This window comes from Chelonia mydas, chromosome 7 (assembly GCF_015237465.2).
Source record: "Chelonia mydas isolate rCheMyd1 chromosome 7, rCheMyd1.pri.v2, whole genome shotgun sequence".
Classification (NCBI taxonomy): Eukaryota; Metazoa; Chordata; order Testudines; family Cheloniidae; genus Chelonia; species Chelonia mydas.
This window is the reverse complement of record NC_057853.1, coordinates 28,234,660-28,262,578: the sequence shown is the minus strand read 5'-3', so window position 1 is coordinate 28,262,578 and position 27,919 is coordinate 28,234,660. Positions and strand designations below refer to the sequence as shown.

Genomic DNA, 27,919 nt, shown 5'->3' with positions numbered 1-27,919 from the left:
TCTATGAAATAAAGACTAGATTTGTTTTCCCATTTATTTCCCTTTTCTCTTCCCATTCTGCACTTCTCTTTCTATGTCCAGAAGTATCTTTTTTTCCTGTGTTTTCCAGTGTCCACGGTTTAGCTCAGAGTATTTGTTCTGTAATTGTTAATTCTTTTTAAAATGTTTCATATTTATTGGTACATCTTTACTCGGAAACCCTCTTTCTCCAAGACATTTCTCTCTTCTCATTTACCTTTCTCCTCCTTTTTATACCTTCTGTATTTTCTCTCTATTCCCCCTACTGTCTCAATGTCTCACCTCCACGCTCTCTCTCTCAGCAATTCTCTCCCTTTCATTTCTCCAAACTCCCATCCCCCAGCCTTCTTAGGATGTGGCTGTAGTAAAGGTCCTACTTGTTCTTCAAAACACAAATGGGAAACTTCCAGAGGATGAGAGATAACACAGAGGATGGCAACAGATAATTTGACTGCATCAGGAGACTTCTCTCTCATTGCTTCCATCAGTGATTTTCCAGTGATGCATCAACAGATGACCAGCACAGGTTGAAAGAGTGAGCTCTGCTAAAGGTGGCACACCCACATCTGGAAACTTCTACAGGAACCTCCTTCTACGAGAATGCTACAGCAGATCTTGTACCCGTGACAGAACTAGCAAACAGTGATCAGTACAATAATGTCCACGCGATTCCAGCCTCAATGCTCCAAATCCTTGCTGAAGTAGCCGAAACCTCGTTAATGTTAATATTTGTTCAGGGTTAAGTTTCCAAGACAGAATTTGTGCTCAGACGACCTTGCAAGCACCAAAAAAAGGTAGGCCAAGATTTTCAAAAAGCCTGAAGCAAGTTTATACATCCATATTTAGATACCTGCCTGATTTTCAGAAGTCCCGAATACCAGCAGTTCCCACTGGCCTAGCATCCATACGTAGGTACCTGCTTGGTTTTCAAAAACTCAAGCACCCAGTGGGAGCTGTTGTATGTTCAGCACTTTTGAAATCAGGCAGGTCCTCAATATGGAGTTTAGCAGTCTTCAGAAATCTTGGTTTTGGTTCCCAATATGACTTGTAAAGGTCTGTGCATTGCTGTGCACATAACAGTTCCTAAAAACTTTTGTCTCCAGGACACAGGTTAGATTTCTGTTTGGGACTCCTGTTGGAAGTGAATTCTTTAGGTCTGTCTCCTAAATTAATAGATTTTTCACCCTTTCCTTTAACCAGATTACATGTAATGACTATCATAAAATGGCAGTGACAGAAGAGGTTACCATTCAGTGATGGCACTGCACTGACGTCAGTTCAAGCACTTTACAAGTAGTCCATAGCTGGAGAGAGGAAAATGGCAAGTGCTCCATAAATGCTATATTCACTCAGCAATTCTACAGAAAATACACTCTCAAAACTGAATATTCATCCATCCAAGAGATTTCTAAGAGGATGCATCAAAGCCATCTGTGAAGAAATCCCAGAACTTAATTACTTAAAAAGAGAAAATAAAACATGTCTTGAAATACAATTTAAAGTATCTAATTATTCATTTTCATATTCATGTTCACGAGGCACTAAGATGTTTAATAGTTCCTTGTCTCTTACAATAAAGCTTCCTGTAGTCTGTTCCAGCCCATCTGTTAACGCCTTGAAGATTCTGTCATCAAAAGGAATGCCTTTTCCTACTAGTAACAGATTTGAAGAGTATGAATTGTATATTATTCCATTCACTGTTTGATGCCAGCTTTTTCGTCAATATACAGAGCTTGCTTCAAAACAGCTATTGATGCTCCTAACACTTTAAAACATACTGTAGAAGCCTTTGAAAAATAAGTTTTTTATAAAATGGTTCCAATTCTTGCTATTAAGAACACTGCACATGTCTCTACTATCTGGGGAACGATGGGGGGGGGGGAAAACGGGACGGACGATTAATGTTTGATGCTAGTTTTTCCTCAACACTGACAACTATCTTCCCCATGCTACTACGGCCTAATAAGACTACCACAGAATAGACCCCAATGAGTCACAGCCATTAAGCTTTCCACAACCACTGCCTCAGGGATTTCATTCCACACTGAGGGCCAGATTCACAGTTACGCTATAGCCCCTTGACACCACTCTGGCAGTGTAAAAGGCTTTAAAGGAGTCGATTACCTTATAAATCACCCCTTTAAAGCGCCTTTACACCACCAGAATGGTATAAAGGGGGATTGGTGTAAATGAATAAGGTTGTAATAAAGTTGGGATTTTTTGGTTCAAACGTTGCAGCCACAGTTTGTTAAAGCTCCAGTTTTGGTGCAGTCAGCTCAAGTAACATGACAAACCACCAACACCCACGCTTCAGTGAGTGGCATTGTAACCTGGCACACAAGGCTGCAGTGCTACTCAAGTGTGGCTCAGCCAACCCTCCGTCATGATGGGCAGGTGCATGCAGAGGTGCCGTCAAAGTAGAGATGTGGTGGAGTTACAGAGCAGGCCACGTCCTCGCAGTTGAGGAGAAGCTACTGGTGGTCAGTTGGCCCAGCCCACACCTCCTGGCAAAGGCAGAACTGTCCCTGGGCAAAGTGTGAGGCCAGTGCCAGCAGGACTGAATGCAGGCAGCAAGTGGGACAAGCATCCCTGGGAGTTTAGCCCTGACCTGCACAGGTCCCCAGCCTCTTCCTCATCCATCTCCACCACTGCCTCCACCAGGTCACGGGGGTAGGGGTGGCCGAGCCAAATTTGAGTGAGTGGCTTTGCAACACCATGAGCGAGAGGCTTTGCGACATGAGGGATGGGGTCATGACACCACTCCAATTTGCGCCAACTGTAAGAAGTTGTGGTGAGTGCTGAAAATTGCAGTTTCCACACCAAAAATCACAACCTGCGATTTTCTTACAGCCTTATAAATGAAAATCTGGCTGAGAGCGTGTAACAAAAAGCAAAGCAGAGAGCATAGTGTTGTCGGACAGATACTAAAATCATACTCATGCAGCGTTTAAGTACATGTAGTTGGGTCACTATTTTTTACTCCTAATCCTTTCATGCTGGTTGCTGAGCTCTAGATCGCCTTTTCACTGTCTGAGGTCACCACAACACAGCCCAAGGGACATTACAGTCTCCCCTGAGATTAAATGACAGTGAAAAACTACTTATGAAAAAGAAGAGCTGTGCACAGCAAATGCAGGTGAGTGGAGAGACACACATTAAGTACCCCTTCCTGCCCCTATTAAATCACTGGGAGTTTTGCCACCAATTTCTTTCACGGCGGGGTCAGTCTCTAAGTCTGGACATAAAATGAAGAGACTTCAACCCAGCAACCGTAGAGGGTGGACAGCACTGATAACTTCCACAAAAGTATGGTTTTTATTTACATGCGGACCAAATAGCAACAGAAGTCAGTGACACCAAAAAAAAAAAAAAGAGGAGGAACAAAGCAGTGGTGCAAGTAGAATTTATTTCTTACCGGTACGCTGTACATAGGCGACTCGTGGGAGGGACACAAAGGAGGGGGCACCAGCTAAAGGGGGACACATGACCCCCCCACGTGACTCCTCCCTGCCCCACCCCGCCCCCAGCTCTGTCCTCCCACTGTGCCGGATACTGACTTCTGAAAGGCAGGGTTCTCCAGAATCGCAGCGGCAAAGGGAGCAGAACGTGGGGCCGTGGGGCAGCTCCTGCGACGCAGCTGTACTGCCCCCAGCCCTTCCACGCAGCTACGTCTCCTGTCTGGGGTCTGTACAGCGCGCCCGAGGACAGGGCTGGGGGTGGTACAGCCACGCCAGAGGAGCTGCTGGCAGGGGGCCACCCAGCGGCCCCAAGTTCTGCTCCTTTCGCTGCTGCAGTTCCCGAGAGAGCTCTGAACCGCAGGGCTCTCCAAGAAACTGCAATGGCGAAAGGAGCAGGGAACCAGTGGCAAAAGGAGCAGAATGTGGGGCCACCGAGTGGCCCCACACCAGCAGCTCCTCTGGCGCAGCAGCTGCTGTATCACCCCCAGTCCTGTCCTCCGGCAGGCTCTACAGACCCCAGACAGGAGACGCAGCTGTGTGGACGGGCTGGGGGCGGTATAGCCACGCCAGGGGAGCTACTGGCCACATTCTACTCCTGTGTCTTTCCGGTATGGCGTACCGGCCATAAATATCTTAATGGCGTACCGGACTGCCCTACTTGCACCACTGGAAAAAAGGCAATTTGAAGCACTAGTGGTCTGAGGCCACAGTAGCAATGCACTTTAATGGTGCTATTAATGGGAAACCATTAACAGCCATCACAGGTATTTCTCACAGTACTGTAGTTAGAGTCAGAAAGACTAGTCCGTACAGTTTGGGAGTGTTTGCAGAAACTTAAGTCTTCCATTCATTTTAATCACATTTTGCCACTGGCCTTCATCCCCTAGTCATGCACAATCAAAAAGGAATAAAAGGAGAATGGGCAGTGAGACTTATTCCACTTAGTGCTGCAGACAGGTGCACCAGGTGCTCACATTTCTGCACCCTCCCTACTAGCTGGTTTCCTAGTGCTTTCATAGTATTAAGATAAAGTAGTGATGCAGCACCTTAGTACAAGGGGGACCTGCTGATAGTGAGCTTGGATACAGGGAAGGCCCATTAGAGGTGAAGGTTTCTTTGTTTTGTTTTTTTAAAACAACACTCCATATGGTTTTTAGACCCTGCAATGCACAAATTACAATTCTAGTTATACTGAACCTCTGGATCCTACTGCCAGATTTGCCACGGACTCGACGCATAGCATCGGGTGAGTCACTTACTCTCTCTATGCCTTATTGAAAATGGGGCTAAGATCCGCACTGACCTCTGATACTTATGCATGAAAAGTGCTAGTCACAAAATGTGCTAAATATTAGTAACAACCACAGAGAGGGGTATAGGCTAGTGGAACAAGCATTGTATTGGAAGACAAGAGATCTCATCGCAACTCTAATGCTGACTCTCCATATGACCTTGGGAAAGTGTCTTGAACCTATGTCTCAGTTTACATCTGTAATACAGAAAATACTCCCTTTTTTTTTTTTTGGCTTTGCAGCACCACTAGAAATCTTTTAGATTATCTGAAAAATGAAAACCGTATGAAAGTGGTGTCATTATTAATCACTTTGCAATCAATGTAAACAAACAAAAAAGATATCTTTAATGACATATGGATTTTCATATGAAAGTTAAATAAGCCAACAAAAGGGAAAAAAAAGTTTCAGGCTTCCTAAAATCCTTCAAAACGAAAATACAGCAATCGTTGCTACTGCTTTTTCTCAACTATACAGTTTAGTCCTCTCAATAAAAAACTAATGCTCTTTTATTTGTAACACAGTGCTGCAAACTGCAAACACACTGAGCACTGAATAGATGTTAACACTTCGAAAAGAACGAGCAACACCTTTTTTATACAAACATTTTGTCAGAACATAAGATCTGTTGTATCTTGGCTATACCATATATAGAGAGCATTTACTGCAGACATAACACTGTCTTACACGTGACATATATGTAACTCACTCTTTGTTCAAGGGTCCATCTATTTTAAGCATCTTAAAACCTGCTTGTTTTTCACAGGAGAAATCTTTATTAAGACTCAGTTTTTGATGGCAGGCTATTGTAAATAGCTTCAGATGTTTCTACTGAGTTTTCTGGATATGGCAAATCATGAATAATAGTTTAAGAGTTATTTACAAGCCAGTCTGGAGGACTAAATTCATCTTAAAGTTCACAGTTGCTTCAGTTGGATAAAGTTTATGGTCAGATGAGAAACAGAACATTAGTGCTCACATTTTGACTTTCACATTCTCCTGTCCTTTTAATCCTCAAATGGACTAACTCAGATCAAGCCACACTTACAGACAAATTAGAGTGACACCATTTGCACCATTATTGCTTAGGGTCTGTTAGTATTGCTATTATAAAACTTTATTTTAGGGGTTTGTAACTGGGCTGTAAAAAAGCATTCCAAGTGGAAACTTGACATAGAAAGTCTCTGCCCTAGAGAAAGTTTTCTTGCCAGTTTGGAAAAGTAAAAATATATTTGTAAGTTGCTAACAATTTTATAAAAAAGTAAATATCCTATTATTACTAAGGATATATTTGGCCAGTAGCACCAGAGGTCCCAGTCAAGAACAAGACAGCTTGCATAGTGCCCATTGTTCCGGACACTGTACAAATAAAGGAAGGAATTAAAGAGTCTGATGCTCAAATCCTATTGAAATTCAAAGTGAATTAGGATCCTACATACCTTAGGTTCCTTTGAAAATCCTAGCCACAGTGCCTGCAATGTAAATAAACAAGACCAACAGCATATATCCAGAATGTTACTGACAGGGAAACTCTTATTTTGGATTTTGATTTCCCAAGCCATTCCTCCCTCTGTCCAGGTGCTCAGACAACCTGCTTCCACAACCTGCCCTGCTTCCACCCTGATCACCTCACAGATGTTTGCATTTCACATTACGCTTTCTTGTCCTGTTTTATTACCACCATTCTTTGTTGGATTTTAATGCCTGCTGTCTCACTCTTCGCTGAATTTGCATCTCTGGGGCATTTCAAGCCCTAAACACCACCAAAACCCTGACTTCCTTGGACACTGTCAGTTCAGTTAGTGCTTCCACAGCCAGCAGGGAGATTTCAAAACTGCTTCAAGTCTCTGAGAGAGTGTTCCCTCGCCACTGCTGCTCCAGTGTGTGCCTTTGAGCCATGCCCTGGGGAAGAAAGCCGGTGGGCTCCTGCCTGCATGTTCAGAGAGACAAAAGGGGAGGCCTCAGGAAACTCAGTGCCCCAGATCCGGTTTGAGCAATGTGCCTAAGCATGTGCCTAATTTTAAATATGAACAGCTGAACTGAAGTCAAATGGGACAAATTCTAGTATTGCCAACGCCCGCATTCAGAAGTTATGAGTCCAGCCCCTAAAAGTTATGAGATTGGTTTAAATATTCTGAGATCTTTAAAGTAATACTTTTTTTTAGCCTTTTTATAGCTTCTCTGTAACTATGAGCACTAGAAATGTAATTACCTGAGAATCTCACTTTTTTTTTTTTAAATGGCAATCACCTGACTCTAGAAATTGGGGCTTTAAGAAAAACACCAAATAGCTCATAATATAATGTGAGACGTGACAGAACTGTTTAAGCATCTGACTAACTTTAAGCACATGAATAAATACCTTAGTGAATCAGGACTCCAGTGTTTAGAGGAGATGAGGAGTCCAGCAGGCCTGATCACCTTGCTAATGCTCCTGTGCTGACTAAATCTGCACCTACTGCCAGGAAGAATGGGCCTTGTGAATTTGTATTTATAAAATGAATACTCAAAATAGATGACATCATCATGAATTCAGTTAGATTTGTAACATGCCTTTTCCCCACCTATATTAATCTAAGGATTATGAGTAATAAAGATAAAAAAACTTGTTGACAATAGATTTCAGAGTAGCAGGCATGTTAGTCTGTATCCGCAAAAAGAAAAGGAGGACTTGTGGCACCTTAGAGACTAACAAATTTATTTGAAATTGAATAAATTGAAATAAATTTGTTAGTCTCTAAGGTGCCACAAGTCCTCCTTTTCTTTTTGTTGACAATAGAGTTACACCAAGAATGAATTTGGCCCACCTTATTTTGAATGGCAGTTTATAAATGCAACTGTGCTAGTTTGAGATATGTTCTGAAAACATCTTGAGAGTTATAACGCTCAAGATTACCCAGGTGAAAGAATGTTTTGTGTTTATTTTAGAACAGATATTTTATGTTAATACAATATTTTACATTTCTAATATGTTGACACTATGCTCCATTTACATTTTGCATTCCTCCATTTGGACACTGAAAGTCAATAAAGTCACTATCACTTTTGTTTATAGTCAACTTTCAAATGCTTTAGTACTGTAGTGTTTGGGTTTCAGATGCTACTGGGAATGTTTGACAAAGTAAATGCTTTCATTGGAACTTTTTTTAACTGTAGAAACATTTCTATTGTGTTAGATTCTATACAAGTTTGCTTTCACAAAACTTCAAAGTTGGGGGGGGCTTTTAAATGGAGTGTATCTCTTTAATATAGTTTAACTACTCTTAGTATTTCAAATGGAAAATGTGACTTAAGTATTGAGGTTTAAAAAGCAGCTACAACGTATGCAGCCAATTTTCTAAACATGAATCTCATAAGGGTTTTTTTTGGTTTGTGTTTTTTTTCTTTTCTTTGCTATGAGAATGTATGGCTTTCAAGAGGCAGTCAGCTAGCTGCAATAGACCATAATGGCCCAGAGGTTTTCAATTTGCAGACTGAAAGTGGTTTATGTTAAGTAGTAACAGCTCCAATAGGTATTAAAAAATAGAAAAAAAAGACTCAGGGTTTTCAAAAGTGCCTAAATATGGATTTTCTTGGTCAGTCATAATAGTGCTGAGGAAATAAATAGCCATTCCAAAATAAGTGTTTAACTAGATAGGTTTTATGTGGTTTTTGAAGGATCTAAAAATATATTACACAGCTCAGTACTGTATTTACAGACAAGACGAATCTCTCAGTCAATACTATCAGACTTTAGGTGCTAGATTCTGATAGCTGCTACACAAGGTGAGTCAAGGAGCATCAGCCTTTACTGTTCAACCATCTGCAACTCATACTCTTGTCATCTTACCCTAACAACAGTGCAAGATCACAGCATAGGCATGTACTTTTGAGTCAATGGTTTGGGTCTTTTTCAAGAGGGCTACTCTTGCTTTTGTATAAATGGATTTATGCTACAAACTGCCAAATCAGTTCACAAAGAAAAAAATTATCAGCCCAGACTTTAATTCAAGTGGTGAACATGAACCGTTGATAAAGAGTCTGATAAGTCCTTTGTCTGCTCAAACACAACTCTTAACTCTGCTGACATCCCACAAAATCATGCTAAGGTCTCACTCAGCAGGGCCGGCAGTCTCTTCTGAGCTGGCTGTTGTCCTCATGCCTCAAGCACTCCCAGGATTCTCTGGAGCAAAAGGTGCAAAATGCATTCAGAGCGGCCTGTCTGTCTGCACAATAATTGAATACAGCAGCTGGGCCGGTCTGCCAAACGTGCAGAGACCATGCAATGGAGCTGGCAGGGATCAGCAAAGATCAGGGGTTGCCTGTTGTAGAAGAGCCCTAGTTAATAAGTCAACAGCAGTGAAGCAGGAGGAAATATTAACTATTAGTATTATGATGTTGTTTACGGTAGCGTCCAAGGTGAACTAGTTGCTTGTTTCCAGGCATGCAAAAGGGGTCGGTCCCTGCCCCCAATCTCCTTTCAGTCCAAGGAAAAGTAATGAATGGGCTCAAAGGGAGCGAGACGACTGGAGATCAGGAAGAATACTGAGCTAAATAAATCTTACCTCAACTTCCAAACTCACTTGTTGCTAATGTACATGTCAATCCAAGCAATCCCAGTCCCCCCTAAACCCCAGCCCGCTCAAGGGAGACTCGACGTGGGGCTTCGGTGCCAAACGTTTGGGAAGAGCCCATCGCCGCTTTGCAAACATCCCGAGTCAGGGTGAGAGGTGCTGGGACTCGGGGGGCGGGGCGGGGGACGGGGGGCGGGGGGGGCTGCTGCTGCACCCCGGCTGGAAGCGGTTTCCATCATATCCGGGGTTTACAGTTGGGTGCAATAGCTCTCAGCGCCCCCAGTGTGCACATGGTTCCAGCGCCCCTGCTCGTGGTTTTATTTTAATAAGGACCCTCCCTCTCTCCCAGGCCGGAGCAAGCCTCTGGGCGTCCGTCCCAGCGACTGCCGGGCTCGGTGAGGTTCTTCGCCGAGGAGCCGCTGCGGTTTCTGTTGAGCTCGGTCCCGGGTTCGCAGCTGGGCGCTCCTTGAACCCGAACCGGTCCCCGTCCAGGCCGCCCCCCCGCAGGCGGCGAGTGCCAAGGCCACGGCCAAGTCCGCTCCCGGGCGCCCAAACCCGTAGCCTCCCTCCCCCGGCGCCGCCAGCACAGGCGCCCTCGGGCTCCCCTGCAGGCGCCCCGCTTCCCGCCGGCCGGAGCGGAGCCTGCAGGGAAACTTCTCCCGGGACAACTCCCAGCCCGCCGGCGCGGGGCCGGGGCCGGCTCCGACTCACCCTCCGGCAGCTCCATCGGCTCCAGCGCTGCCTGCAGCCCTCGGACGCTCCCCGGCGCGGCGGCAGCTCGGGCAGGGCGGCGCGTCAGGGCCGAGCCCTCACAAAGGAGGCTGCTTGGCGAGGGGGGTGGGTTTCCTCCCCCTCCCACCCGGCCGCCGCATCGCGCCCGCCAAGGCTGCGAGCGGGACAAGGGAACCTCCCGCAGCCAGGGAGGGAGGGAGGCAGGCAGGGAGTGGCGGACCCTGCAGTCCCTAGGGCCAGGTGCAGCTTCCCCGCTGGAGGGGGATGGGCTGCACCAGTGACTTGGGGTGGGGGCTTCCACTCTCTGATACCCCAGACTCCCCCATCCCGCTCAAGTCAATAGCAACTCTGCCCTCCCCCTTCAGTGGAGCAAGGGCAAGGGGTAAAAACTGGATCCTGCCACATCCTGTTCCGTGTGGGACCAACCCCCTGCCCCTCCACCGTCTGGACAGAGAAGGTGGAGGGGGTACACCGAAAAAATCCTGTCCCTCACACAGCCCAGTGCAGCAGAGCTGTCCAGGCTGGCATCTGACACAGGCACAGCCACCCCTTTGGCCCAGCTTCCCCCAAAGGCCAGCAGAGCCCTTCCTACTGCATCTTAAAATCTGATGTGCCCTAGTGCAGCAGACACTGCAGCCTCCAAGGCCATGCACATGCTCCAGCCACCTTAAGCTGCCCAGCTCAGTTGTTGTGCAAGCAGATCAGAACATACACACTGGAGTAAGAGACAGCAGGCACCTAACTTAGGATAGAAAACCCCCCTGGAGTTTAGTACGAGATACCCCATGGAGGCCAGGAACCAGTAGATTCCAGGGCCTACTTTAAAGGAGGCATGATATTTACACACAAAATTTTAAAAGACAATTTCCAAAAGCGCCACTGTGTGTACCAAAGTTGTTTAGTGCACTATTCTGGGCATCTCAAAACCTAGACATGTAAGACAGACATCTACAGGGCTGACAAAAACTAAAAGGCAGCTTGGTTACATGGCAAGTTCTCAAGGACAAAAATCATGGACTTACAATTTTGATCCATGCAAGGTCATTACTCCTTGTTCCCCACCTGGTTATATAGTCTACCTCCACTTCAGTCCCTTGGTTTGTTCTGTAACAGAAACATGCTGTTGGATAGGTGTCATGTGTTGGTAGAGTAGATGGATGTTTTAATTAATGGGATTAGAAAGATTGATGTTTGGTGTGATGAGATGTGTTTGTGTAAAGTATACGTAGACCTTGTAAATTTGTATTTTAACTGTACCATGTGGCAACTAACTTTTTTTGTAGAAAGGAACAGTGTATGTTTGCAAAAAGAAAAGGAGTACTTGTGGCACCTTAGACACGAAAGCTTATGCTCAAATAAATTTGTTAGTCTCTAAGGTGCCACAAGTACTCCTTTTCTTTTTGCGAATACAGACTAACACAGCTGCTACTCTGAAACCTGAGTGTATGTTTGCTTTACAGTACAATGCTTTAGTATATAATATTCCCTTAGATAGGAAGTGGGATTTTGCAATAATTTAATCTGTTATTTTGACTTTTCCATATATTGTGTCTCCCTTAAATTCTACTTCATAACAGCCTCCTTGGGCAAAGAAGGCCGAAAAGGCCTCTTTGTAACAGGAAGCCAGCTAAGGGAGTCCCCTTATATCCAAATGTGGCCATGCTGCTATCAGCTACTTCTTCTGAGTCTTGTAAGACCTCACTCCCAGATAAGAATACTTTACGATTTCCCCATCACCCCCTTTGTGGGGTCTCCTCATTTATTAAATATCATACAGCAAATCAAACTTCTTCACCCCTTAAGTCCAGCTCTTATTCCCCAGAATTCAGCCCTGCAACCCTCTTTCCTTGGGTCTGCATTGCTAACTCACTTAGGCTTTCCCTTCTTAAGTCAGGAGTCCCACAGGCCTCTTTCTGGGGGTCTGTACTGCTAATTAAGGCCAGCTGCAGCCTCACTCCAATTCTCCAAGCTGGTCCCTTTCAACTCTGTCCCCCCTGAGGGCATTAAGAGATCAGTAGGCAGGCTGGCAAACAGTCATACTCCTCCTCTCCCTAGGCAAGCACTAACCAGGCTTCTTTCAAGCCATCTGCTCGCTCTCTCCACCTTTGGTTCCCTGGAGGCTTCTCTTTTATCACTAGTCCTGGGACTCATTTAGCTACATGAGCTACCTATCATGTGACTGCAATAACTTCCCCATCTGGGGAGGAGATCTGAGCAAGGCACAGGTGGAATTGGACCCATTACCTCTTAAAGGGCCAGTCACCCTGTGACACACATCGGTGCCACTTCTGGCTTGGGCACAGTCCCAACGATCAAACTCAACTTTCATCATACACCAGTGAAGAGCATTAACCATTTGGGGCCTGATTTTGCCATTTTTACTCACTAGGTCTATTGATCCTTTTTACACACAAATACAGTCTCAGGGTCAGACTCCCATTACAGGGTGCAAAAAACCTCTTTGCTTTATTACTATGTATTAAAAAAAATGATATATTATGCATCAAAGCTGAGAATTTTCAAGAGCGCCTATGGGAGTTAAGGGTTCAGTTCCCATTGAAATTCAATGAGACTCAGGGACCTTCTTCTCTTAAGCTCCTTTGAAAATCCCACCTTCAAGTATTGTCCTGCACATGTGTTTTCCTAACATGCATTTAACATATAAATAACTATGCAAGAGAATAAGGCATTTAATTCTTTAGAAGACAGCCATAGCATCCTGCAATGCTGCCATATAGGACAACGAGGCAAATTAGGTTTTAAGCTTATTTCTGTTTTATAGCACTCCTTAACAGTTATCATTAAGTGGCTACCACATATAATGGCTGTTCAGAAGCAGAAACAAAGAAATAAGTGAAAATAGATACAACCGGTTTTTTTGAGGAAAGTACTCAGCTTCCTTGTAGTCTTAAGTGGGGTCAATGCTATTTTAAAGTACTTGGTATCTCAACAAAAATGCATTTATAAGGAGCCCATCATACTAATACTTGGCTGCCATAAAAGCCAACATTCCTTTAAAAGGATAACTATTTCTTCTCAGTTTTGCTCCTTTCCAATATTGTATCTTCCATTGGTTTGGAGAAATAAGGCTGTGCAATGTGGTGTTACCATTAATGCAAAAAGTGCACACAGGCAAGGATTCCTTTGTGCTAATTCCAATTTCATGTGTCAAGCAAGGAGTTACATTGCCAGGCAGCCACCTCCGGAAATATTCAGATTTTCATTCTGGGATCTCTCAGCCTTAGGGCCCTGGTTAGTTGCAACTCGCATAGTGGGTCTCTGTCCAATCTGAACATAAGAACAGCCATACTGGGTCAGACCTAAGGTCCATCTAGCCCAGTATCTTGTCTTCTGACAGCGGACAATGCCAGGTGCCCCAGAGGGAATGAACAGAACAGGTAATCATCAAGTGATCCATTCCCTGTCACTCATTCCCAGCTTCTGGCGAACAGAGGCTAGGGACACCATCCCTGCCCATCCTGGCTAAAAGCCATTGATGGATCTATCCTCCATGAATCTATCTAGTTCTTTCTTGAACCCTGTTAGTGTTTTGGCCTTCACGACATCCTCTGGCAAAGAGTTCCACAGGTTGACTGTGCATTGTGTGGAAAAAAAAAAAAACTACCTTTTGTTTGTTTTAAACCTGCCTATTAATTTCATTTGGTGACCCCTAGTTCTTGTGTTATGAGAAGGAGTAAGTAACACTTCCTTATTTGGTCTAATCAAAGAGCAACTCTATGGAAACAGTTTGCAATCTAAGAGTTTGTCTATACTTGACATGCCGCAGTGACACCGCTGTAGCATTTGAAGTAGACACTGCCTATGCCAACAGGAGAACCTCTCCCATCAGCGTAGATAATTCACCTCCAAGAGGCAGCAGCTAGGTCAACAGGAATTCTTCCATCCACCTAACACGGTCTACATGGGGACTTAGGTCAGCTTAACTACATCATTCAGAGGTGTAGATTTTTAAACACCCCTGAGCAACATAGCCAGGTCATCTTATGTGTAGGCCAGGCCTAAACAACTATTCAGGTGTAGCCATTATTACTGGCCAACCAGTACTGTAATCAAATGCCAATAAGTGTCTCTCTAGAAATGGGCTATTTTCAAATCAAGATAACTGAAGTAGGTTTAGGAAGTATTTGCACTAGATAAACAGTAAGGAGAAGAAAAGGAAATAAAGTGTGGGGTTTTTTTACTCTGTTAGGGAACTTAAAGAATTGCAAATATTTTTAAAAGTATGTTGGACAAAACCCACAATGAAGCTTTCTAAGGCATGATTAAGAAAGCAAAACCCAACCTTTTATCAATACACAGATTGCAGAATTGTCTATTAATTTACTTTAGCGAGAGTGCTTCCTTCTCAGCTATGGCTGCATCTCCTACCCATCAGCCAGTCTCCTGCAGTCTTTCACAAAGAACAAGTCCAGAGAGTCATCATTTTTTTCCACTTCTCCAGCACGGTGTGGCTTGCTCTCACCATGGCTACAGGCCCAAAGTTGTAGTATTGACTATAATAGAAACTGACCTGCAGTCTCACAGGATGAGTTCCCACACTGAAAATGCAGTTTGCGTAGCAAATGAGGGCAACAGTTTTAATTAAAGTTTATTTTCAAATATACATTACAGTTTGTACATGGTACAAAAGTACTGCATACCTTATGAGCTTTGGAGCACTGCTCTGCACAAAGCGAATGTGTCATTTATCATGAGACTTTTCCTATAATTCCCAAGCCCCCCAGATGACTATCACACATACACAAGAGTAGGAGAGAAGGGTCAATAAATGCAATGTAAGCAGTTCCCAAAATTCACACAATTATTCATTCATTCTTCTCCCACTCCCCATAAAAATTGCCTGTCATAATTCATTAAAAATCTTTCAGCAGAAGAGAATTTTCCACATGATTTAGTTCTCCCCAGTGTTACACGTTGCAGTTAAGTAAAGATTGCCACTGAATGTCCAGGAAAGATAAATCTAAGAGAGGAAAAATAACCTCTTATACATTTTATGAGACATTAGAGACCAAAAAGCTAAGATTTGCAAATACACAGTTTTGCCTGATGCGCCTTTCATATAAGAGATGCATGTTTTATTCTTTTCTGGATGATGTAATACTCAGGGTGACTCGCATGTGCTTTTGCCATCATAGGACATTCTACTGAATATACAAAGTTCCTTTGTGCACTGCTTCCTTATTTATAATTCTCAGGATTAGAGCAGAGCAATTTTTTTTAAACACTTCTCATTTGAAGATGAATACAGATTAATGTAACATGTCTTTTGACCATTTATGCAATTTAGTTTGATGTATTTTGGATTGAGCTCTTTCAACTGCGGGAAAAGAAACAGTGCTTTATTTCTCAGTCACAAAGAAATTAAATCAGTGATCATGACAACAAGAGAAATATAACTGTGCCAACACTGAGCCTGGTAGTTTTACTTGGATTCACAAAGAAAAGTGAAATAAAACTGATGTATCATAAGTGGCTTTATATAGGCTCATAACAACTCAAGCAAAAGCAGGTTTATGCCACATCAATCAGCTACAGTTATCAAAACAGCCAGTAAACCAAAGAAAAGACAAAGCTGGAATAAAACAGTGAAGGAGAGACAGAAACACACACTAAGATACTGTGACTAAAAAAAGAAAGAAGGCCTGATTCTCCACTCATTACACCAGTTTTTCCTACAGCTATTCTGGTGTAAAGTTCATGTAATATAGTAGAGCAGGCCCAATATCTGGAGAATGACATTTTAACCTCACTCCTCAAAGAATTTGAATTTAAAATATATACTAGACACTGTAAATTGAACCAGTGTTAATTCCCCATGATATTAAGGCAGTTCACATCCAGGACCTTATAATTGTGGCAGGATTCTTTGAACATTAATTTAATATGATTTTTCATATTAGTTTGCTTTAAATTTTTTTTTTTTTAACATAATAGCATAGAATCATAGGACTGGAAGGGACCTCGAAAGGTCATCTAGTCCAGTCCCCTGCACTCATGGCAAGGACTAAGTATTATCTAGATCATTCCTGAGGGGTGTTTGTCTAACCTGCTCTTAATCTCCAGTAATGGAGATTCCACCACCTCCTTAGGCAATTTATTCCAGTGCTTAACCACATCAGTTTAGTTATCCGATCTCTATAGAAGCAATTGAAACATATGTGACTTTTACACATAACTCAAAAAATTATGTATACATTATAGCCCAAATCCTCTTCTTCCCAGAGCCCAGCACCCATAACTGAGGATCTGCACAGCAAGGAATGCCCCCCTTACCAGAGTCCACAGAGTGGCAACAGAGCCACTCTTCAGTGAGTATATTCTAGGCTGGAGTGGGTGGCATTGCCCTGGAGCAGAGGTGGGCAAACTATGGCCCGCGGGACCGTCCTGCCCGGCCCTTGAGCTCCTGGCAGGGGAGGCTAGCCCCTGGCCCTCCCCCGCTGGCAGCAGGGCTGCGAGCTCCTGCCACTCTGAGTGGCATGGTAAGGGGGTAGCGGCGGGGGGGGGGGTTGGGTAGGGGGTCCCGGGGGACAGGGGGCGGTTGAATGGGCAGAGGTTCTGGGGCAGTTGGAGAATGGTGGGCGGGGGGGGGGGGGGTTGGATAGGGCATGGGAGTCCCGGAGGGCCTGTCAGGGGGCGGGGTTGGGAGTCCCGGGGGACCTGTCAGGGGGCAAGCAGTGGAGGGGGGGTTGGATGGGTCAGAGGTTCTGAGGGGGGCAGTCAGGGGGTGGGAAGTGGGAGGGGACGGATAGGGGGCAGGGGCCAGACTGTTTGGGGGGCACAGCCTTCCCTACCCAGCCCTCCATACAGTTTCGCACCCCGATGTGGCCCTCTGGCCAAAAAGTTTGCCCACCCCTTCCCTAGACCCTCTACCCCATGGGGCAGGGGGAGGGAAGGAGGGAGAACAACTGATGGATGTGTGCAATGGCAGAGCCACTTGTCTTGTCCCCATCCTTTTCCCTCCCAACACTTAATTCTCGGGGCCGGGGCGGGGGGCGGGGGGGGGGATTGCTGTCAGTGTGGAGGGTCATGCACCCTAGAGTGACCTCCTAATATCTCGCATAGATGAACTTCACTAGTTCTGGGACCATCCACTGTTGTTCACCCCTCAATCTCTTTGATTTTAGCTCAGGCTTATAAGTGTTTTAATGGGAATCGATATCTACAGAAATCAGTGCACCCTCTTCCTTTCTTAACTAATGTACATATAATATATACGGACTAGTTATAACCAGATTACCAAAAGTAAACTCTTTAGAAGAGCTAATGCAGTAATGTTGCTATATCCTTTGTCTGTGGATTGGACTCCATTTGTTAAAGGTTTTGCATAATTATATATATTATACACACACACAGTATTAAAGATAGTCTTAATTTGTTTTAAATGATGCATGTTACTTAGCAAGATCAAGTGTGTAATTAACACTTAGCACTATTTTTTTTTAAAAGAATGTTTCCAAGTAGCATTGGTTATAGTGAGCCCTTTGACACCAACTTGTACTTCTGAACTGACAAGTCTTATATGTAACAAATAGATTTAGGGTAAAATTTTCAGAAGCACTTGAGTGATTTTGAAGCCTAAATCTCATTTTCAAAAATGACAAGGACATAGGCGTCTAAGTCCCATTCACTTTCAACGAATGGCAGGTTCTTAAGTCCCCAAGTCTTTTGAAAATTGGACTTGGGCATTTTGGAACATTTTACCCAAAGGCTACAAATCCCTAAGTAGCCTGTAACCTGTCTTCTTGAGAGCCTGTCACCTACTGTAATTATGATCAGTGCAAGTGCTTGAGCTAGAATCCTCAGTATAAAAGAAAGGGAGCTACTGGCAGCACAGTTGCCACAAGAGCCTTCAGCTTGGGAATTCATTCCCACCTGGGACTGAAATAACCGTATTTTGATGGCTTTCAAGGCATGCTACAAGGCCTATTTACTCAGGCTTTTCAGGAGCGAGAAATACAATGGGGTCTCTCTTTTACATGGAGAGGGAAGAATTGTTAAGACTGATTTTTTGCTGTCCTGGTTATTGCTGGCGTGGGTGCAAAGTAATTTGTTTGCATTTTAAGTTTTTGTAAAGGTGCTTTGGTGTCTTTTTTCCTGTGTTATTGTGAATCTAAACAAATCAATATACGGCAGCGTCAGTATGAAGTACTAGTTAGCCTCACAAACTAGTCTGAGGCCCAAACCTTTCTGTGCGAGCTTCTTTACTGTGAGCATAAATACATACATATATACACACACACGCACGCAGGAACGGTCAGCACACATTCATGGGATCCATTACTAAAAACAGTCAAACTACAGACATATCTCCTTTAAAAATAGGTTCTCCTCTAACTCTTCCCAGGGCTACTAAAAAGTTCACAAACAACAAAATTCCCAAGTCATTTGCAAAAGGTTCAAACAAGCTCTCTTGTCTGTCCTCCCACCTGGAGTTACCAAAGTCTCCCTAAATTGAAAACTCTTCTTTATCACCAGACTTCCTCCTGTAACCCCCCAAAAGGGCATTTGTAACTTAGGGAAGGTCCTAAGCCCCTCACAGCTGGAGTCAGCTCTCTAGTTTTGTCCTGTGCCTAATTAGGCACAACAGGAACCACCTGCAGTAGTGTTGCTTAAGAGAATCGAGAGAACACTTACAGCACTCCGAGTTCCCAAGCTGGAATGCTGCAGTTGTTCGTCTGTTCTTTACCCACAGAAGGGTTCTCCCAGGACCTGTTTCCAGGATGGCATGTGAATAAGGCTGTATTATCAAAACTCAGCCTATTTGTATCATCTGAAAATATCACTTATCCCCACTAGGTCAGACTGTGTTTCAATCCTCATAGATTCACAGATTTTAGGGCTAGAATAGACCATTATGATAATCTAGTCTGATAACCTTCATAACCAAAGACATAGATTTTTCACTCAGTAATTTCTGCATCAAGCCCAAAACTTCTTGGGCGAGCTAGGACAGTGGCTCTCAACCTTTCCAGACAACTGTACCCCTTTCAGGAGTCTGATTTCTCTTGTGTACCCTCAAGTTTCACCTCACTTAAAAACTACTAGTTTACAAAAAATCACACGCAAAAGTGTGTCAGCACATTATTGCTGAAAAATTGCTTACTTTCTCATTTTTACACATAATTATAAAAAAACCAATTGGAATATAAATATTGTACTTACAATTCAGGGTATAGTATGTAGAGCAGTATAAAAAACTCATTGTCTGTATGAAATTTTAGTTTGTACTGTAAGCCTGTGCTTTTTATGTAGCCTGTTGTAAAACTAGACAAATATCTAGATGAGTTGATGTAGCTGCTGGAAGACCTTTGCCTACCCCCAGGGGTACACATATTCCTGGTTGAGAGCCACTGAGCTAGGACATATTAGTGGCTAATTGGCCAAAAGCCTTTTCTTCTTAAACCTGAGGCTACTGAAATACTAGCCTCAGATAAACCATATAGTGAACTTTAATCACTACTTCATGCAGCTCTTTGACTATTACTTAATAGGTCTGAGCTTTTCTTTGTATCTAGGTTCTCATACTCATCAGTATGGTATCTCAGATCTTGTTTTTTCTTGTCACATGGCTCTGTCCTCTTGTCAGGAATCAGTGATGTGAGAATTGGGTATAATAAAATGCCCTAGTACTTGACTTCATTTGCAGAATTTTTTTTCTTGTCTCTACATCCAAACTAGAATCTGAAACAAAACAGTATTTCCGAGTGCTTTCTTTTTATTCTTGGTAAGAAATGAATCATTCCTGGATAGCCACGTACCCTCTATTGTTGATTAAACACCAGAGCACAACTTTTTGCTACTGTCGATCCACATACATAAGCATAACTCCTGTTGATATGTGACCCTAATGCTGAGATGTTTGCTACCAGGACAAATTACTGTACTTATACTTCGAACACTCGATGCTGATGTTTCAGAAAGCATAAAACATGGCTTTTAACTCTCAAAACACCTCACCTAGCAATTGCTGGTACTTTGATTTATGACCTTTAAGAAACCACCTTGGATTATTTTTCAGACTAGTATGAACAAAACATATATGTCTTTTAAATTAATGATTAAGCCAATTTCTCTAACTTTTTGTGTTAACTGAACCATTACAACTGTATTATAAAGGGAAAGGCCGGGCCAGTTCAAGCCACTAATTTTATAATATAGCCTTCCTGTATATTCATCTGTCTTCTCTGAAAGATATCTGGGGCCAAATTTTGCCCACAAATCCATGTGCACATCTCCCATTGATGTCTATGCCTTACCTGGCTCTCCTAAAACAATGCAGTCCCCAGGAACATCGGTCTATCCCAGTCTATTTTTCCTTCATCCTTATCTCAGTGTTTTTGTTTGTTTGTCTGACAGCGCCCTCCCACATGCAAAGTGACAGTAACATCAGGTCCTGTGGAGAAGACAGCAGTCAGTGCCTCCAGCAGAGCTACCGAGATCCAGGGGAAAATCCAGAGGGAGACCATCTTTCTTGACCAGTAGATCACACTGTGACCAGACACCGGACTTCCCTGCAATCGTTGAAAGGAGGAAAAAGTCAGTGGCTAAAAAGATTAAACGGTGGAATGAAAGGAATAAGGGAGTAAGAGGTGAGACCCAAGCCAAAGCAGCAGGACATATGACAAGAAATAAGCAAAGCAGCATCCTAGCTCTTAATAGCTCATTGTATAGGATACCCTTGAGTCTATGATCATCTCTTCCCCAAAATGCATGCAACCATGAAAGCAATGTGGAACAGAAGGAGTTTAAAACCAGAGATACAGACATTTACTATTACTTCCATCTGGGAAGCAGCCAAGTGTGGCTGGAAGACCAACGTTCTTTCTCCCATCAGTCTTGCAACAGTACACAGGGGCAAAGAGACGAAGTATGGGCAGAGTCATGGTTCCGGGACTCCTGAGAAGACCGTGAGATCCCAAACAGTGATTGCATTACAGGCTACAAAGCTAAAACATAATAGCGTCTATGAAACTCTGCATCAGCCAAAAGGTCAATGTGCCTATGCCTCACCGGAAAGCTAAGACGAATGTATACAGTCCTGTGCTGTGTTCCTTCAGGTGCTGAGGACTATGAAGTATTTCAACAAGCTCAGTATTGTCAAGGTGAGAGTCAGTGTCCTCTAGCATCTCCCCAAATATATCCACTTACCAAGGAAAGAGAATGCTTTTGAAATGCAATCCCTTTTGATTGGGTTAAATACAGGAAGGAGGAGCAACCTCCCAACTGCAACAGGTGCGCTGAATTCACTGCACCACCCAAGACATAGTTTACCCAATAACAGGCAGCAAACATGGAATGGCTCTCTGAGCCAAACAACTCAATTTCTGCCCTAGGAACCTCAACCACCAAACCTGTTACCTTTCCCAAATCCTGCACGAACTACCATTGTAGGTCTCTGTTGAGCTGAAGAGGCCTAGAAGTCTCCTTTTAGTCATCCCAACACATGAACACCCACTCAGGGTCCGCTTCCCTATCCTCATTGCTTCAATGGTAACTTCACCTATGGCGGTCAGTATGAAAAGAGGTTGGTAAAAGCATGGCTTGGACGGACTACTTCATGGTGGGTGCGTATAGGTGCCTATCCCAGCTGCTGACTGAAGTGCCCAGGATGAACGGGCTTTGCCTAGTCACTGCTCTCGCAGCTTCCAGTTCTACCCTAGCCCAGCGGCCCTGACACAGGTCCCTGCCGGCAGCCCCACAGAGGCTAAGCCCACCTCTCCTGCTTTGGCTCAGACTGTGCCCGAGTTCAGTCAGCCATCCTCTTTTCACACTGGCCACCATAGGTGAAGTTGCTGTTGAAACAATGCTCTGAAAGTCTGACTGAACTCGGGCACAGTCTGAGCCAAAGCAGGAGAGGTGGGCTTAGCCTCTGTGGGGCTGCCGGCAGGGACCTGTGTCAGGGCCGCTGGGCTAGGGTAGAACTGGAAGCTGCGAGAGCAGTGACTAGGCAAAGCCCGTTCATCCTGGGCACTTCAGTCAGCAGCTGGGGTAGGTTCCCAATCACTGCAAGTCCAGAGCCACCTCAGGACAGTTGATTATATGGCTTAATGGAGACAAAATGGCTGCCACTCAGGCACAAAGGTGTGTTACCTGCTGAAAAATGTAGTAAAGGATTCTCCCCTGCACCTGTGGTGTCATTAATTGACTGTCATGTGGCCCTTGAGGCATTCAGTCACAGGCATGCTAGCTGGCCATATGGCCCGTTCACAGAAAGCTTTACGCTTAAAACCCTTCAAGCTAATATCTTCCCCAAGTACTAGGAAGTTATTTAGTATTAAGTGTGCAAGGCTAAAGGAAAGCCTGATCAGGCAAAATGGATTGAAATGTAAATCCACTACAAGACAGGATTTACAGGAGGGGAGGAGGGGATCAAATATAAAACCCTTTAACATGAAACTAAACAAACTGATAATTTAACCTTGTTCCCAACATTATAGGAATTTTCTGAGTAGTTTCCCAAGGATCTTGTTTGCAGCTTGACATCTGTAACTGCACTGAGGCCACTCTGTACTGTATTGCCATCTAGTGGCTGCTGTATAGAATCTCTCCAGGCCATGGTCCAACAAGGAAACTGAAATGCAAGCAATGGTGTTGCATGTTCGAGCACAGCAAGCTTCTCCCTCTATCCCTTTCATACTGTATGCCATTAAGTTATGAATGGAAGCATAGTTGCCAATTGTGGGCACATTAATGAATTTGCTAACATGCACTATAAGAACATGCCCTGAATCTCAAAAGACAAAAGTTAACTAACATTTCTGCTGTATTTCTTAATGTATCCTCCATAAAGCTGCGGAAAGCATTAGAAATGGGAACAGAATTATTGAGGCATCCAGTTTGTTCCTGTCCATGTTTACAAGCGTTTTAATGAGTTGCCTTTTAAAATATTGCTGTGTTGTATAGTCATGGTCGTAAACACGCTAGTAACACCACTTTTAACCTTCAGTGTTTGCATTTGTATAATGCAGAATCCTGTGGTGCATTATATCAGGAAGTGATAGAAGTATTGGCTTCAACAGCACAGAAGCTGTGTGCAAGAGTGGTCCAGATCCTCAGCTATGGCCAAACTACTCAGAGCAGGATTTTGTACTGTCCTGGTCCGCCAGCTGTGCTGTGCAGGCTGCAACCATCTTAAAGTAGTGGGAAGCCTGCTCTAATTGATGCCCTGATTAATGGCCGCAGGGGACTGGTATTTGAGTTTGTTTTGGGAGAGCAGCAATCCTTTTCCATTCATCCTTTCATACCAGGGCTTACTATCACTGTAACCCAAAACACTTCCCTTGCTTTTAGTTAATCAGCATTAACATGGAGAAGGATTGTCATAGCTCAGAGCAATCCCAGCCAAGCCTCCTGTTTCCTTGCTATGCTGGTAGCAGGGATGGGGAGCCCCCGCGTCAGCTGTACTCCACTACTCACCTTTACCCTGGGATGATCCACTCTAGGCCAAGTAAACCAGTTTCAGGTTCAGATGGTGCCAGCACAGAGCAGTTGCACTCTTCAGATACTTGGATTTGGGCCAGATCCTTCAGTCCTTTACAAATTGCACAGGATTAGAAAACCAAACTCAGATCATATTCTTTCTTCTGTACAAAACTCTGGGCTTTACAATGGTACGTGTGTCTACAGGGAACATCTTAACCTGCCTGAGGTCAGAATTCTGCATTTCAGCGCAAGGAACTGGATGCGTGTATTGTAGATGGATCTGATGGGGGAATTTCCAGTGAGTGAGTTATAGAAATTTGGAAATTGAGTGTGCATTGGGCATCCAGCTGTTTGGCCTTTCTGGCATGTAGTTTGGGGCTGGTGTGCATATGAACACTGGCCTAACTGGTGACTTCCCAGAGTTTGCATAAGTAAGATGGGTACTTGAGCAACCTTAGCTATCAGTTCATTAAATTTGTTTTTGTGGGATTTGTTTAAACTAATTGAGGATCTCCAGCCTGGTCTGTTTACCCTTACATTAGTGGGACTCTGGAGCAATTCAAGAATCTTGATTCAGAAAAGTACAGCTGTAGCTGAGCTGATGTTAATGCTGATTAACTCAAAGCAAGGGAAGTGTTTTGAGATACGATGGTAGCAAACCGTGATATAAAAGGACTAATGGACAGGATTGCTGCTCTCCCAAGCCAAACTCAAATGCCATCCCAAACCAATCAAAGCCGAGGGGCTGTGTCTTTGTTGCAATCACGAGATGTGATAGAGGTACCAAGGTAGCCTTAATCTAGCCAACTTGGGTATTGCAGCAGTGAAGCTGTAGCAGGCTAGCCCTCTGAGTAATAACCCAGGGCTCCAGGTGGGGTTGTACAGCCCACAGCGAAGAGTGCTCCGCTTTGGCTTCCCTGCTGCAATGCTCAGGACACAGCTATCAGAGCAGATGGCTCTTTGTTAGTCTGGTACAGGAGAGATTTTGCATTCTGTTTGCAGTCTGGGAAGCCCATTCTTAAACCCGCCCCCTCCATGCTAGCTAGCCTTGCTCCTTTGTCCTGTACAACATTCTGGGAGAGTTTGAGGGAAGTATTAGGCTCATGCAAGGTCTAGAAAGGCATTAAATGCACAGGGCATAAAGCACCAGTAGAACTGCATGTCAAGATCTAGCTCAAGTCCTCAGCAGAGGCCACTATGTTAAATTAAGGAAACATGTTAGAGGGGCAGTGAAGAGATGGAATGCAGAATTATCCTGAAATGCCACTAGATGTTGGACCTACCAAGCCTCCAAAGTTTTTTATGGTCAGCTGTGGTGTAAGTGGTTGGCAAAGGAAAGATCCGAGTAATTAGAATGATTTTAATATATGTTAGAGGTAGTTTAATGCATGACATAATGCTTTGGACAACGTGGCCCATTCTCATAAAGCATACTAAGGAGGAGTATACTCCAAGCCACATCTCTCTCTACCCCTCCTCCCCTCACAAAGCCCATCCCCTCTTCTTGCACAGTTCCATCTCTGTTCTACCATGCTAGCCTTTTCCTAGCCCCTGTTATGGCTGCCAAGAGAGTCTCCCATCCTTGCAGATGGAGAAACATGCACTCATCACCAGCCTGCATTAGACAGCCAGCTGTCTTTTCTGCATGGAGCGGTCCTAGGCTTTATGCCAAAAAGCCCCTGCACAGAGCAACTGCAGCTGCTCTGAGTTGCTCAAACTGTCCCTCCTAGCCCATGCTATCTTTTTCCCCAGGTGCCTCCTTCATATCCTCAACTCTGCTTGCAGTCCCCTGTCTCAGCTTATCAACCCCCATGCTCACACCTCTCCTTCCTTCATTCCCATGCTACCATCACGCCCAGCAGCCCTGTTGTATTCTCCCTCCCTCAAGGATGAGATTGGGAGTTTTGTGCTGTTGTTCTCCCCACCCTCTGGTTACACACCAGTTTTCTCTATGCCCAGCTGGAAGATTATAAAACTGAACATAGGAGCTATTGCTGCTAGTGCTCTTGTTGACTTGTGTGGTGGTTCGATGTTGCTTGTAATTATTAGAATTGGGAGCACTGGCTGTTGGGAGTCTGAAAGGACAGGAAGGAGGGGAGAGGAGTTGAGAGGCTGGAAAAAAGCTACAGAGGGTGCAGCAGCAGCTTGGTAAAGAGGTTTCCACTTTGAAAATAAAGTCCTGTTGAAGCTTGTTAGTACCTTGCTTGGTTGATACAACATTTTGGCGACGAGGATGGATCTTCTGCCTCTGAACCCACCTGCACCCTTTCTGCAAAGCCCAGGTGAGCTTCCAATTGCTTTTACTGCCTGGATCCATATGCTTGAGACTTATCTGCGTGCAATCGGTGCTACACAGATTTCTGAAGGAATAAAGCGTGGTCTGCTAATCCACTGCCTTGGAGCAGAAGGGCAACGTGTATTTTACACTTTTTTCCCCTTGCAGATGATAAATATGAGACTGCACTCACAGCATTAAAAAAAATTTTTGTGCCAAAAGTGAATGTAGTAGCTAATTGCTACAGATTTCTCCAGCATGAGCAGAAACCAGGGGAAACTATAATGCCAGTATATTGCTTCCCTGAGGAGTCTGATTGTAATTTGTGACTTTGGGAATATGGCAGATGAGATGATTAGAGACCAGTTCATTGACAAAACAACGCTTCATGTAAGAGAACGCTTAATTCTAGAACCACAACTTACATTAGAAAAAGCAATAACCATTGCTACTCAGATTGAGTCAGCTACAGCTGAAGCCAAAATAATGAGCATGGATACAGGAGGCACAGTCCAGGCTGTGACTCCTTTGCAGAAAAGTTCACTACCACTGCAGACACACAATTGCAAGAGGAAAACTAATGAAAAACCACCCAATCAGCAAATTCAAAATACAGTAAAAGCATGTTTTCGCTATGGATCCCCACAACACCTTGCAAGCTACACAGGATGTCCAGAAAAAGTAGCTCAGTGCAATCATTGCAAAAAGATTGGACATTTTGCTAAAGTATGTCGCAGTAGCCAGTTCAATCAACAGGTGCATTCAGTTACAATACCAGATGCTACTGTGCTGAGCGTGGACAAAATCTCTATTGCACATATTCCAGAACAGATAAAGTGCACTGTAAACGTTTCCACCATACCCTCAGGCAAACCACACTCTATTCAGCTAATGTTGGACACGGGCTCAGCAGTATCTATACTACCTGATTCCATCTATCTGCATTACTTTAAAGATGTGCCTCTTACTGAACCCAAACTTCACTTGCTGTGCTATTTGAAAGACCATATTCCAGTACATTGCTGCCTGCCAGCAATAGTTACTTTTGGTGATTGCTGTGTAACTGCAGAGTTCTACATTGTCCACAAAGGCACTCCTACCTTGGCAGAGATTTATTGGCTGCTTTAAATGTCAGGGTAGTTAATGGATGAATTGATCTTCCTCAGCAAAGTACTCTTGCAGTACACACACCAGTTTGAGCTGGGACTCAACGCCAAGTTGTGGACAAACTCAGCTGCGCTTATGGGTTTCTGCATAAAGTTAAAATGCGAATAATGTGATGCCTGTACGACAGAAGTTACGGCGCTTACCATTTTCAGTCAGGGAAGCTGTTTCAGAGGAACTTAGAAAACTAGTTCAAAAGGACATTATTGAAGAGATCGACGCCTTGGAATGGGTTTCACCTATAGTAGTGATGCAGAAGAAGGGTGGAGGCAGTCATCTTTGTGTGGACTTAAGGGAGCCAAATAAAGCTATTGTGATTGACAGCCATCCTCTTCCTCACATACAAAAAGTATTTGCAGAACTCCGTGGAGCAAAGATGTTTTCAACTCTTGATTTTCAGAGCGCATGCCACCAGGTTATGTTGCATGAAGATAGCAGACACGTCACAGCATTTATTACACGAGGGGCTATTTTGTTTTAAACGTGTTGCATACGGTCTCGTATCTGCCCCAAGTGCCTTTCAAAAAATGTCATTGATTCTGAAGAATCAACATGGAATTCAGTGCTAATTGGATGATATTATCGTGTTTGGAAATACTTCTGAGGAGCATGACAATAACCTGCAGTCTGTACTAAACTGCATCAGCACAGCAGGCCTCCAGCTCAATAGGTCCAAATGCAAATTTAGACAAACTGAACTCTCCTTTCTGGGGCATACAATTTCACAGGCTGGACTAAAACCTGATCCAGATCACATCCTGGCAATTTCAAATGCTCCTCCTCCAACAGATTTGCAAACCTTACGTTCCTTCTTGGCTCTTACCTCCTGGTATGCAAAATTCATTCCCAATTATGGTTCTGTCATTGAACCGTTATGGGAATTACTACGGAGAAGTTCAACCTTAGTGCGGACAATGGATGCACAAGCTAGTTTTGAAACGGTGAAAGACCTTGATTGTACATAGTCCAGTACTTGCACTATTC

At 44.0% G+C, this 27,919-nt stretch overlaps 2 protein-coding genes across 2 annotated transcripts in view; both read right to left on the bottom strand.

The window, feature by feature from the left end:
- The window catches only part of FGD3 (FYVE, RhoGEF and PH domain containing 3), a 191,135-nt gene extending 180,881 nt beyond the window's left edge, over positions 1-10,254 (bottom strand). Inside the window, exon 1 of the mRNA XM_037903938.2 lies at positions 10,033-10,254. Within this exon, the coding sequence (XP_037759866.1) occupies positions 10,033-10,048 (16 nt within the window). The 5' untranslated portion in view covers positions 10,049-10,254. The remainder of the gene's footprint in view (positions 1-10,032) is intronic.
- Positions 10,255-19,925: 9,671 nt separating this feature from the next.
- Positions 19,926-27,919, bottom strand: part of BICD2 (BICD cargo adaptor 2) — a 162,063-nt gene continuing 154,069 nt past the window's right edge. The window contains exon 7 of the mRNA XM_043551015.1: positions 19,926-20,585. Within this exon, the coding sequence (XP_043406950.1) occupies positions 20,558-20,585 (28 nt within the window). The 3' untranslated portion in view covers positions 19,926-20,557. The remainder of the gene's footprint in view (positions 20,586-27,919) is intronic.